Source organism: Hemibagrus wyckioides, linkage group LG19 (assembly GCF_019097595.1).
Source record: "Hemibagrus wyckioides isolate EC202008001 linkage group LG19, SWU_Hwy_1.0, whole genome shotgun sequence".
NCBI classification, from domain to species: domain Eukaryota; kingdom Metazoa; phylum Chordata; class Actinopteri; order Siluriformes; family Bagridae; genus Hemibagrus; species Hemibagrus wyckioides.
The window spans coordinates 7427032-7440368 of NC_080728.1; the positions used below are offsets into that span (position 1 = coordinate 7427032).

The 13337-nt window shown below is 40.2% G+C and overlaps 3 protein-coding genes across 5 annotated transcripts in view; 2 read left to right on the forward strand and 1 right to left on the reverse strand.

The window, feature by feature from the left end:
- Positions 1–37: 37 nt before the first annotated feature.
- On the reverse strand, positions 38–4987 carry kin (Kin17 DNA and RNA binding protein). 2 transcript variants are annotated; one of them, XM_058416728.1, is made up of 11 exons: positions 4725–4987; positions 4155–4249; positions 3731–3774; positions 3506–3628; positions 3223–3407; positions 3029–3129; positions 2788–2905; positions 1898–2017; positions 1697–1796; positions 1369–1469; positions 38–190 (listed from the first exon to the last, which is right to left on the reverse strand). In XM_058416728.1, exons 1-11 carry the CDS (start codon positions 4836–4838, stop codon positions 128–130), a joined length of 1164 nt encoding a protein of 387 aa, XP_058272711.1. In that variant the 5' UTR covers positions 4839–4987; the 3' UTR covers positions 38–127. The 2 variants fall into 2 exon arrangements, with proteins under 2 accessions (XP_058272711.1, XP_058272710.1); XM_058416727.1 differs by having other exon boundaries at positions 38–1469; positions 4725–4986.
- Positions 4988–5031: 44 nt separating this feature from the next.
- On the forward strand, positions 5032–10607 carry atp5f1c (ATP synthase F1 subunit gamma). 2 transcript variants are annotated; one of them, XM_058416729.1, is made up of 9 exons: positions 5032–5154; positions 5665–5699; positions 5821–5952; positions 6163–6367; positions 7308–7451; positions 7737–7801; positions 7983–8138; positions 8288–8384; positions 10473–10607. In XM_058416729.1, exons 1-9 carry the CDS (start codon positions 5114–5116, stop codon positions 10474–10476), a joined length of 879 nt encoding a protein of 292 aa, XP_058272712.1. In that variant the 5' UTR covers positions 5032–5113; the 3' UTR covers positions 10477–10607. The 2 variants fall into 2 exon arrangements, with proteins under 2 accessions (XP_058272712.1, XP_058272713.1); XM_058416730.1 differs by lacking the exon at positions 10473–10607 and having other exon boundaries at positions 8288–8388.
- Positions 10608–11637: 1030 nt separating this feature from the next.
- Positions 11638–13337, forward strand: part of taf3 (TAF3 RNA polymerase II, TATA box binding protein (TBP)-associated facto) — a 58058-nt gene continuing 56358 nt past the window's right edge. The window contains exon 1 of the mRNA XM_058417277.1: positions 11638–12568. Within this exon, the coding sequence (XP_058273260.1) occupies positions 12403–12568 (166 nt within the window). The 5' untranslated portion in view covers positions 11638–12402. The remainder of the gene's footprint in view (positions 12569–13337) is intronic.

Sequence of the window (13337 nt, forward strand, 5' to 3'; positions counted from 1 at the left end):
CGTTTATGTTTCCAGTAAAGACAGCTACAGGAATGGGTGTGTGTGTGTGTGTCCCTGATAAATGCTCTGACACAGTAGAGGATTCAGGTAAAATGATTGAGACAAAGAATTATATGGAAAAAATAAATCACGCCTGCTTGGAGAAGTCTTCATATGGAATCCCCTCGACTATCTTCCCCTTCATAGCACCCTGTGGCATACACACAATGACAGTGCAAAGCGATTAGCTTACATCTGCATGTTAACATAGATTAAAGTTGTGATTTATAAATTTAATTTAATTGTAAAAATTGTAAAAAAAAAAACATTTTAGTTTCACACATTTTTCCACTTGAAGTCCAAATGAAGTCAGACGGCCAAGTTGTGAGATGTTCGCTTCTAAAGATTTTAGTCTGAAGCTGTGAGGTTCAAGTAGCTAATTAAGCAAAGTGTCAAGGTTCAAGTCTCAAAATGACACGTGAATATGTGGTTTCTGACATGGTGGGTTGACGATATGAATTCAGCACATATACCAATATTAATTTATCCACCGAGCCATGCATCAACTTCATAAAGTGCTTATCCTACACAGGGTCACAGGGAACCTGAAGTCTTTCCCAGGGGCTAAAAGGCTAATGGAACAGAACAGAATATTGAGCTGTCATGTGTATAAGGATTTCAGCTTAAGCTTTCTCCACCCACAGTGTTTACACCGATCAGCCATAACATTATGAGCACTGAGAGGTGAAGTGAATAACACTGATGATCTCCTCATCATGGCACCTGTTAGTGGGTGGGATATATTAGACAACAAGTGAACATTTTGTCCTCAAAGTTGATGTGTTAGAAGCAGGAAAAATGGACAAGCGTAAAGATTTGAGCGAGTTTGACAAGAGCCAGATAGTGATGGCTAGACGACTGGATAAGAGCATCTCCAAAACTGCAGCTCTTGTGGGGTGTTCCCGGTCTGCAGTGGTCAGTATCTATCAAAAGTATTCTTTACGTCCTGCTAGTCTAATACAGGCCCCACCTCACAACTTCCATGTTCGTTCCAGGTTCGTTAAAGAACCTGCTGCTAACATCTTGGTGCCAGATACCACAGCACACATTCAGGGATCTAGTGTCTCAACAGGTCAGGGCTGTTTTGGCAGCAAAAGGGGGACCAACACAATATTAGGCAGGTGGTCATAATGTTATGCCTGATTAGTGTATATAAGCTTTATGCTTCATTACACTACATTAGCCTCTTAGCAATATTTCGAAAAGGAAAGAAACAAACCTCACAGACGCATGCTGTCTTGGCTGATTGACTTCATTTGATTCAATGGAGGTGTGGACACATGTAAAACATAATGGGTCATTAACACTCTCAGAAAGCTTATACATTACCGAATCTATGGTTAGTTGAGCAGAGAAATTCTTTTCATCTATGCCTTCCAAGACGGCCTCCATACCCCGATACTGTCCATTCACAATCACAACTCGCTTACCTGAGAGCGAGAGAGAGAGAATACAGAGCAGATCATTAATCATGTTATACTGAATAAAGGCAGATGTTAAATAGCTTGTACTTTTGTTTATTCATTTTATCCGATGTGATTTAGTGGGCTGGAATCAAATCCAAGCACTAGCTTTTTTTCTAAAATTATGCAATGAAAACAGTTGTTGAAAGCAGCCTCAGATGTTTGGAGCTAGCTGTGAATGTGTGTTGTGTTACCCGGTGCTGGAATCACTGTCTCCAGGTGACTTTGGTCCAGTTTGAGTTTGTCTCCTGAATCGATCAGCTTTACTATAGCTGTGTATTTGTCCTGTATGTCCTGTAAACACACACAAACACACTTTTATCACAAACATTTGTTTATTTTATTAAAAAAAAAAGAAAAAAAAAAAAAGACACAAACAATTTTTGCTGACTGACCCTGATGACCGCTTTCTTCTTGTAATACTTCTCTCCCAGCCTCTTGGTGATAACCTTCACCACTATGTCTGGTCGAATCCAATTGTCTGACCTCACGGATTTCTTCTTTTTCTCCTCCATCTAGAAGGATTAGAATGACACAAAGTCTAGATTAGGGCTGTGTGCATCTCCTTCTTGGGCCATATAATGTGCATTGTGTATAAATTGTTGGTCTTGAATCTATAATGAACTCAGATGTTGAGCTAATTTATGAGTTGCTCAAGAGCTCCTTGTTACAAAACTCCAGCTGACTGTATAGGACTGTAAAAAGGACATTATTCATAATCACACTCTCCAATGTTTATGGTAATTCACACTGTCCGGCATTTATAATCATTTATAATCACACTCTCTGGTGTCACCTAAATGAGGATGGGTTCCCTTTTGAGTCAGGTTCCTCTCAAGGTCTCTTCCTCATTACCATCTAAGGGAGTTTTTCCTCCCCACAGTCGCCTCATGCTTGTTCATTAGGGATTATTACAAATAAAGTGAAATATAAATCTTGAACATTTTTTCATTATGTTAAAGCCAAAACAGAGCTGTTCTGATGCAAAATAATATAACTGAGGAGTCCAAAAAGGAGAAAACTACACCTACACTGGGACTGATGGGCACAAAGTAAAATAAATGTCATGTACAAAATAAAAGGTGTGTGAATTATAGTATATTGTGTATCGTATATTCTGTGAATTGTGTTGTCTTTTATTGGATCCAGCCCCAGATAAATTCCTGATTCGGATTCATGCTCCAATTATTTTAAATGTTATACTGAAAAGCAGTTAAAAGGCAGACAGGATAAAAATGAGTAGAAAATTGACTGAGAAAAGATCAGCTATCCTTTATAGCTATACCTCCATGATCTCATCGAGTGCAGATTTCTTTCTCTTCTCCTTGGAGTCAGCAGTGTGAGACGTGTCCTTTCTCTTAGCAGATGCTGCTATTTTAAGGGCATTTGAAGCCAGAGATGTGCTGCAGAACAGAGAGAGGAAGAAGGTAAAAAAACACGAGTGTAGTCATCCAAAACTTCTTGCATAAACACACATATTCGCATAAATTTATAAGAGGAGTAATGTTACTGTGACTGAATGAAACCTTGCTTTAGCTGGGCCTACAGAGGAGGAGGCACCGGCCAAGTTGAAGGCAACTTTCTCTTCCTCCTTCTCCCTCTTCAGCTCCGTAAACACAGGCTCCTCCTACTCAGACAACAAGCCAATGTAAGTTAAGACAAAGAGCGGTAAACATAACAACTCAGAGCAGCGCGCTCTCTCGCTCTCTCAAAAACACACCTCTGCCTCCTTGCCCTCTCTGCCTCGCCGCACTTGCTCTTCAATAAACTTAGCACTGCGCTCTTCATCATCCAGGTCCTGCTTCTTCTTCTTCTCCAGCTCTTCCTGTCTGCGGATTGTTTCCGGGTCACGGTCGATGTACTGAATGTACCAGCCTTTAGGAGTCTCATCCACTTTACACAAACCTACACACACAACCGCACAAATGAAATTAAATGAAACCTCATTAATGTAATTTAATCGGTCCTAGTCTTATAGGTATGAAGCTGAGGTCAGTGTTTACCTTCTCTCCCCAGCCACTTGGTGAAATCGGTTAGAGTCTCCCACTGAGTGGAGTTCATGTGAACGTGTTCCCGATGACTGATGTACTCATTATAGATGATGTTATTGTGAACTCGTTTTGTTCCTTCAGGAAGGAAAAACAGAGATATGGGCATTATATAATGAACAACTGCTATGAAGTGCAAAGACTATATTGTAGGAAAGGCAATTTCAAGTGTAATCAAACCAAAACGTCTTCTTAGCAGCTCCAAAAAGTCATTCTTGAACTCACTGTGATGAAGAAACACAGAGAAAATACACTGAGTACAAGTCTGAGATTTAAAGCTCTCCAATACCAACTGAGAAAGAAACCATACAATGGTGCTTTTTCCACTGGACGTGTTTCCATGACCAAATATTTGGTACCTCGTCTAAACTAGAAGCAACATGACCTGATGTTCCTCAGCTATCTTCACACATACAGCAGCTTTATCTCTGCAAGTCACCAGTAGGCATTGATACTACTGGTTGCCATAGCAATAAGGGTACAGGAGTAATAACGGGTAGAGGAGACAAATTCACATCATAGTTTTTTCAAGGAGAGAATTACTTCTTCTTAAATTTAGAAAACTATCTACAAGATTTCTAACTTTAAGAAGAAATTTACTTACTCTGAAAAGTAGTCCATAAACTGGCTGGGATTCTCCGAGGCCAGCAGTAACTGTCGCTGGTGAGACTCGGACATGCAGTGGCATTTAAACCCGTTCTATCACATAGAGAGAGGCAGAGAGAGAGAGAGAGAGAGAGAGAGCGAGAATGAGAGAGAGAGAATGAGAGACAGACAGAGAGAGAGACATACAGACAGAGAGACATACAGACAGAGAGTGAGACAGACAGAGAGTGAGACAGACAGAGAGTGAGACAGACAGAGAGAGAGAGAATGAGAGACAGACAGAGAGAGACAGAGAGAGACATACAGACAGACAGAGAGTGAGACAGACAGACAAAGAGTGAGACAGAGAGAGAGAGAGAGAGACAGACAGACAAACAGAGAGAGAGAGAGAGAGAGAGAGAGAGACAGACAGACAAACAGAGAGAGAGAGAGAGAGAGAGAGAGAGAGAGACTGTTTATTCTTTTTTCCCGCAATTCTACAGAATCATACATGAATGTATCTATAAAACACGTCTATAATCACCACAGTGACCACATGATGTGAAGTACAGAGTAATAGTCATCTTACTTCATCTCGACACTGTTTCTGACACATCTGACAGTACCATCGCAACTTTTGCAGGCCTTTCGCTTTAATCCGATTACTAATTGCCTTAGGACTTAGGAAATCCGCTTTCCCCATTTTCAAACGCAACAAAACCCCAAGTATAAAAGGAAACCCGTTTTAAATAACAATTTGCCCCAGCTTCTTCCAGTATTCACACGCTCTACTGTTTACACCGCGTATCCGTGTAGAACCGTGTGTGTGTACTACGTCGTTCTTTCTTGTGTACCTCTGATAACGCGAGAGTACCCGTCGAGTAACCCGTTTTAGTATCGCGAGATCACGATTCGCCGCCCCGGTTATTGTAATGCGCATGCGCAGTGCGGTGGATCTGACCTTCATTGCCAGTGAACATGTTCGCCAGGGCCAGCGCGGCGGTGTTCTACCCACAATGGTAATGAATTTTAATAGAATATTGTGTTAAACTTTTAAGCAATATGCTCGACAAGTTGGATTAATAATGTTTAAAAACGTGCAATATTCGTGACTGAGTGAAAAGCAGGTGAACAGTAGCAAGGGCGAGAGTTTCTGTAGGCCTCAGTAACCTCGAGTAGCAAAGCGGCTTTAGCTCCAGTGTATGAACTTCACAGCGGTTTGACGTGCTGCTAGCGGACATGCTAACTGGACTAGACTTAATATACATCTAATTGATATCTCTGACTTTGCACTGACTTGTGTGTAAGAAAATGTCTGCCTTTTGATTTGCACACTCTAAAAGAAGAGGTTTTGACTCGTTTGCACCTGGAACATGGCACTGAACAGGAGTCATATTTGATAACATTACCCTCATATATTCGCTTCAGCAGAAAAGCAGAAATAATCATAACTTATGTTGTGTTGCCAAGTAGGAGCTTTAATTTCACCCTGACTGCTTGCTAATAAGCTGATTTTATTTCTGTTACAGTGGGCAGGTCAGGACCATGGCTACCTTGAAGGACAGTAAGTAACATTCATATACCTTATACCTCACACATGTTTATGGAATTGAATAGTTGAGAGAGTTAAATATGTAGTACATTAATGGCCCTGTAAGTGACCGTATGAATGTTTTGATTCTCAGTCACCATTCGGTTGAAGTCCGTCAAGAACATCCAGAAGATCACCAAGTCCATGAAGATGGTGGCCGCCGCCAAGTACGCCAGAGCTGAGAAGGCCTTGAAGCCGGCTCGTGTTTACGGCACTGGAGCACTCTGTGAGTTTTGGCTAAGTACTAAGATAAGAGATTTATTTAACATCCAAAATTCTGACCCATAGATAATGGGAATATGGTCTTAAGCCTCAATTTATGTTATTTAGGATTATCAATGGTGAAGTGAATTGTGAATGATTTACAGGACTGTATCCCATGTATTTCAGTACAATATTTGAAGACGGTTCATGTTTGTTTGTCCTTTGTCTTTAGCGCTGTATGAGAAGGCTGACATCAAGGCTCCAGAGGATAAGAACAAGCACCTGATTATCGGAGTGTCCTCCGATCGTGGCTTGTGTGGTGCGATCCACTCCAGCGTGGCCAAAACGATGAAGAATGAAATCGCCAAACTCACTGGTACTGGCAAAGAGGTCATGGTGGTTAATGTCGGAGACAAGCTTAGAGGCCTGCTCTATAGGTATGCTTCTTATTTTTTCTTTGTACAAATAAAGTAACAAGTGATGTTTTTATAATAATGACAAAGATGACAACTTTAGCTGCAAACCAGGGTTTCCCGGGTCCTTAAAAAGTCTAAACTCCAATCATATGGATTTTAGGCTTTAAAATACCTTAAATATGATTTGTTTTTGGGGAACATTTGTATTGGTCATGCTTTAGAAAAACTACAAAATGGAACCAACAACCACTCACACAAACTGCATTTCAGACAAAATTGATCAGAGCATGCCCAGGGAAAGTGTTGCACTGTGGTGTGTTGGCTAACTTGGTGCCTCTCATCAAAAAAGAAGTATTTCTAGAAGTAGTGAAATAAAATAGTTTCTGTTAATGATTCATTCATTCAATGTGGGTAAGTGCAAATACAACAAGAGCTGGCTAAAAAAGCTGCATTTATTGCTTGCTCAAAAATAAGGAATTTGAAGCCCACTGCCCAAAAGCCAAAATTAGGAACTTTGGGTATAAAGACATTAGAGAGTAGGAAGTCAGAAAAACAGTCACTGTAGAAAACCAACAGCAAACACCTGCCATCATCTAATATTGTTCCATATGTCTATTATTTGATTATGTTTAAACCAAACTGTTAAACAGTGTCATACAATGGGGCTCAAAACAATAATATTGCTATTTTATATTCTACAATCAATGCGATAGGGGAAGAAAATGATGACAGTAGTGCCTCCAGTGTCTCAGGTTAAATATGTGCTAGTTCTCTCCCACCTGGTTGGTAGCTGTGGTGTGACTGGGGAGAGTTATATGGCAAGCAAACTAGGAACAAACTGCTTAAAAAGGTGGATAAACACTTAAAGGTTGATTTATCCCAGTCAGTGTATATACAATAGTTAATAAATCAAAATACATCGTGTGAATCTCTTGGGTTATCCCTTCTGTCTCACTCTCAGGACCCATGGAAAGCACATTCTCATTAACTGTAAGGAAGTTGGGCGCAAACCCCCAACGTTCAACGACGCCTCCATCATCGCCACAGAGCTGATGAACTCTGGCTATGAGTTCGACCAGGGCACCATCATCTACAACAGATTCAGGTGAGTTTCCAGTACAGCAAAGAGCGTCTCAAATACACCAGCTCAGATACTCCTTGTTACACCTGAAAGTAGTGCAGGCCCTTCTAGCATTATTTATTAAGTAACCTACATCCTCTGTAGCACAGAATGCAGCTCCCTGAATTTTCCCTGTGTTTTATGCCTTCAGATTAATCAGCCTGGGGAAAACAGTGTAGCAGAACTCATGACAAATGTTCCTCTGCAAGTGGCACATAGTGTTTTTCTCCTAAATCATTCAGCTTTAACTTTTTTTTTAATTTTTTGCAGGTCTGTCATTTCCTACAAGACAGACGAGAAGCCCCTGTTTTCCGTGGACACAGTTGCAAGCTCAGGTAAGCAGGCCCCCAAAGTTGGGCCCTTTTCTTACTTTGTGGAAATGTTTTGTTATTTATATAACATTCCAAGTGCTAATCTCCAAAGAAAGCTATTCCACTGTACAATGTGCTGTAGATGAACTCTAAGAATCTGTTAACAAATGACATGAAAACGCTTTTTCATGCATCTTTCATGCAGAGAACATGGGCATCTATGATGACATTGATGCTGATGTGCTGAGGAACTACCAGGAATTTGCCCTGGTTAATATAATTTACTATGGGTTGAAAGAGTCCACCACCAGTGAGCAGAGTGCTAGGATGACTGCTATGGACAGCGCGAGCAAGAACGCCTGTGAGTGAAACTCACCTTCCTCTTTCTCTCTGCTCCAGATCTTTCCTTACATTTAATGTCCTTCAACAAATTAGTTATCACAACAGTGGCTCTGTATAAGGTATTAAATAATATTAAATATATATTATCTTTGTATTTCTCTCCTACAGCTGAGATGATTGACAAGCTGACCCTGACCTTCAACCGCACTCGCCAGGCTGTGATCACTAAGGAGCTGATCGAAATCATTTCTGGAGCTGCTGCTCTGTAAGATCTCTACCTGTCTATACCTAATCGATTTCTCTCTCTTTCCCTTTTTCCATCTTTACTTTAAATGATCAGTCTTTGTTTTAAATTTTTTTTCGTCATATCCTTTTCACCCCCTAAATTCAGTTTTATTTAATCACCAGTGTAATCGGAAACAGCACTACCATTATCAGTCTGAGTGAAGTAATACATTTAATCTAAGGGTATTTCATCCTAGACATGAATAGCCTTCAGTTCCTTTATTAGGGGGATTTTTTTTTCCCCAGATAATTCTGCATTTCAGATAATTCATTGAAATCCGGGTCTAGCCTCAGCAAGTCTCATTTTGCTTATGAAATCTTTGCTATGGTTTTGACCTGTGAAGTCGGTTTTGTGAGCCAATAAAAAATGAGTAGGCAGAACCGTGGTATGGAGTGGCTGCTTATTATTAAGTACCGGTTCCATAATCTTGTGCCAGCCTGACTGCCTTGTATTACCTAATTATGAATGACTTAAACATCCACTTACACGAACACATGCGGTGTCCCAGATCTCTTATATACTTATAAAAGTATGTGGACACAAGAAGACATCATTTAATGGAGAAGAATATTGTTGCCCATTTTTCTATACTATCACGGTTGCATTTAAGCTTCTCTGCATTCATTATTTATTGTATAATTTACACTATACTATAATTTAACAATATAGCAATATTAGATGAAAAGTGTCCCAAATCTACCAGAAATATTGTAATAGATGTTCCAGGTACCTTTTGGGATCCGCATTTCAACATACTACCATTTGGGGCATACTAATACAGTTTAGTTTGTTTAGTAGGCAAATTTGGATGTAGCAATAGTCTTGATGCAAGTAACTCTATGGTGTTACATGATCAGTTGGTACACTGGGTGAATGCGCCATGCATCTTGGCATTTGTCTATATCAATAGTCTATATATTGATATTTGTAGTGTATAGGTCCTGTTCACACCTGAGCACTCTCAATGCTGTGCCAGTTGTAACCCTTTCCCTGATTAAATACTGCAAAAGAGCATTTGTGAAAAGCTTAAATTACAGTTTTAAGATATTGTTGCTATATACAAAAGTAGTGCAGAAAATCCACAGCAAATTCTTGTAAAACTAAATCCACTAGTTGTTACAGAATTATGCGGTCAGTAATATCCTGGATTTGATTTGACACCCAGCCCTCTTCACCTCATCAGCTTTGTGTCTGTTTAATTAATATTCATCGTCTTGTCTTTGAGTTCATTTCAGCTTCTTTTGTCATGTATTTTGTCAAAGCATTTGTTTATTTCACGTATACTAATCACATTAATCACATTCTTTTCAATTTTTTCCCCCCACCACACCTTTTTTCCTTCTACTAACTATCCTGCACCTTTGTATAAATTCCACTCACTCAGCGACTGAGGCATGATGGAGGTAAACAGCGTGAAGCAGCAATAAACTGTAACACTGTGGGTGTGTTTGAACAGTACAGAGTCTGTGGTCTAAGTTATGATCTGAAGTGATGTCTCAGTAATCAACAGTTATTAGAGTGATAATAGGCACTTATTCTACTCTTCTTAACACTTTTCACAAAAAGAAAGAATATGATATGGTAGACCACTAGCTAGAGTTTTTCATATATTAGCAAATATACCTTTATATATTAGCAAATAATTTCCTAAATCAGATTGCTGTTTTAATTGTACAAGTGTTAATAAGCTATGTGCTTTTTAAACACACCTCAGTGTTAGTAGGCTTCCCCATCCTACAATCTTGTTAAAGAAGGGTCATGGGAGTTTAGCAGCTTTTTGTGTAGCAGGCTCAAGGTTTTTTAAATAACCTGGAATGGATCTTTTTGGGACATTTTATTCATAAAAATGATGAATGAACCACAATGATTCATAATCTTAGCTTTATTTGATAAGGTAGATGCTTGTTGGTTGACAGGAAAATATAAATAGCTAATAAAACTCATTTTAAACATTTCTTAACCTTGAGTCTGCTCTTTCTTATAATATAGTTCCACTGAGACAACCCTGAGTGCAGTGCAAAGCAATGTGATTGTTTGTTGAATATTTTCTCTTTCTTCCTTCCACAGGTAAAGAGGAATCATGTGGGCCAGTGTGCTCATGGAAGAAAATGTTTGTCGTTCAGTCATCTGGTATCAAATTAAATCTTATTGTCCTGTTTGTAAAATATCAGTAAATAAAACTTACATTGACATGTCCACCCATTTTGTCTCCTATTTGTTTCATTTCATTGCAGTTTTATTAAAGGAAAGCTCAAATTAAACACCTCAAAACTGTTTGTGAATTAACTGTGGCTCATTAAAGGAGAGAATTATTGGATGATTTCTCAAAACACATTCACAGCTTTTACCACTAGTGTGTGAAGGTTTATGCCCTTTGGTGGCCAAAGGTCACCAGCATAGAGAAACTCTTGACTCTGACTAGATTTAAAATGGCCCACTGAATTAATCCCATCAGTAAACTCCCACTAGTGCACTCTGTTATATTGAAGCAGATAAAATTACCCTGAACTGATTACTGCTGAACCCAGTTGACTTCGTGAGGCTTGCATTGTTACTTTTAATAATTGGAGATCAAAACAACTTTGGCCTCCTCATTATCCCTTTGCAATGTGAACCCTTCTCCCTTTTTAATAAACATTTAGAGTCGGGTGTCACAGGATCACATTCGGTGGTGTTGCATGACTGCAGTTTAATAAGTCCAGGGGAAGTCTGGGGTCGTTGATTAGCCCTTCTGATATCACTACACAAGAGAAAGTTTAGTTTGGCCCAGATAACATATTCATTATTTAAATATTTGCTACTGGATCCTTGCGGGGCGAGGGCTTTGATCCGGGTTCATTTTATCCATCGCTTCATGTGAAGAGGTGAGACTGTGTTCCAGTCGGTTTTAAATTCCCTTAGATGCATGATTAGTTGAGTGGCAGTTTAAAGCACCATTACAAAATCAAATCTGACACCGCTTAATGGATAATACAGAGAAAGTAACAGATGATTGCTTGAATCCCAAGCCAGGGCTTTGTCCTGGACAAGTGTTTTCTTTTACCCGGACACACTCGATTCAACTAATGAGCTAATTACCAGGTCTTCTTGATCTGATGTAAATGTATCAGAGCAAGGAAAACACTATAGTGTTGTTAGGAACGTGTGGCTTGACCGAAAGGAATCCCCCTCTCCACTTCTGCGCATGCGCAAACCCGATCTGGAGTTGGGTAGGGGGACTAAAAAATGGCGCCCACCATGAATGGAGTAAATAAAAAGTAACCTCGGCTTTAGCTTATTTCAAAAGATGAACAATAAATTGCCCGGATTTTTCTTAAAATCACTCCAAACAGCGACTACCAACGGAATCAACAGGACTACCAGCAGCTCTGCGTCTGAAATAGTGAGGTTCAAAACGTAAACAAAAGCGACTCGTCGCGCATCCATTACTCCATCGATTTATCTGCGCTCTACACTTAGGATGTTAAAATGGCGCATGCGATGGAAGAAGTGTCGCTATTATGATTTACTTAACTAACTAAAATAACGTAAGAGCTGCTTGATTTAATTGTTTTAAAAGAATGTAATTATGTAAAATCCGGTACGAAGTAGAGACAATAGGAAGTCACTAGAACAAACGAAGCTGCTTTGCGAAAGCCTCATCGATCGCTCTGCGATTATCAAAGCTGAACCATGTCGCCTGCTGAAAAAGTAACGTCCTTCTGATTAAGTGCAAACAAAAACACATATTAAATATCAGAACGATGTTTCTGCATGTATTCGCTGTGTGAAAGTTGCGCTGCTTCTCATTAAAGGATGCCTCACCGACGTAAACATCATCGATCAGACGCGGCTCTTTTGCGCATGCCCAATCGATTGCTCCGCACTCGTCACTCCTGGAACTAAAGATGGCGCCTACTATGGAAGAAGCGCCACCGTTGTTATTCGTGTAAATGTGACATAAACGAAGCCAGATAACGCGGTTTCGTGGATTTGAAGGTTTCTGGCCGGTGGGAGGATGTGTGAGAGCTACGCGCGCTCGCTGATGCGGGTGGCGGTGGCGCAGCTGTGCCAGGCGCTGGGCTGGGACGCGGTACAGCTCTCCGCCTGCGAGCTGCTCTCCGACGTGCTGGAGCGCTACTTGCAGCAGCTAGCCCGATGTTGCCACCGCTACTCCGAGCTCTGTAAGTCTCTAACTTTCTCATACTTCTCCCAAAATCTACACATAGACACATACAAACCCCGATGTCCTGGATACATCGTTACCTTGTACTGGCAGCAGAGTGCACTAGCCAAGCTAACACTTAGCTAGCGTAACTTAGCAGGGCTAGCTAGCCTGTGGCTAACCGTCAACATTGATGATGAGAAAGTTATGGTTCAGTGTTCCTCTGGATATTTTAAGAGGAAAAAGGTCTGGACGTTTGAAAGCGCTGTCTTGTTGTCTAGCATGCTTTAGTGTTAGTAATAATAATACTTTTAGCCTCCTTGTTTAGATGGAAACTGTCATGTCAAGTGATGAAACTTTTGCATAAACAGGTCACACACCACTACTTCTCATTATTTCACTTTCTGTATTCCCAACACATTCTGCACATCTCCCCGTAATACCTCGAATTCCATCATTTTAACTGTCCAGCAAGGTGTGTGTGGTTTATGGTTGTGTGTACTTTCGGTTTTGGTTATCATTAGCTCTTCATTCTGCCACTGTGCAGCTTCTGCAGGAGAACACACCTCCATGATTATTGTAATGAAGAGCTGTGGTTCTACATGTTTGGGCTGAAACAGATCAACAAAATAATCCACAACTGGAGATCAGAGTTCATCTGTGTTGTCAACAAGTGATCTCTGTTGCAGGTTTATTTAAACTAAACCAGGGCCTCAGAAATCTCAATGCACAACTTAATGGACAGCTGTCAGAAGGAAGGATGATGCAGTAAACACTTCCTCTTGCAG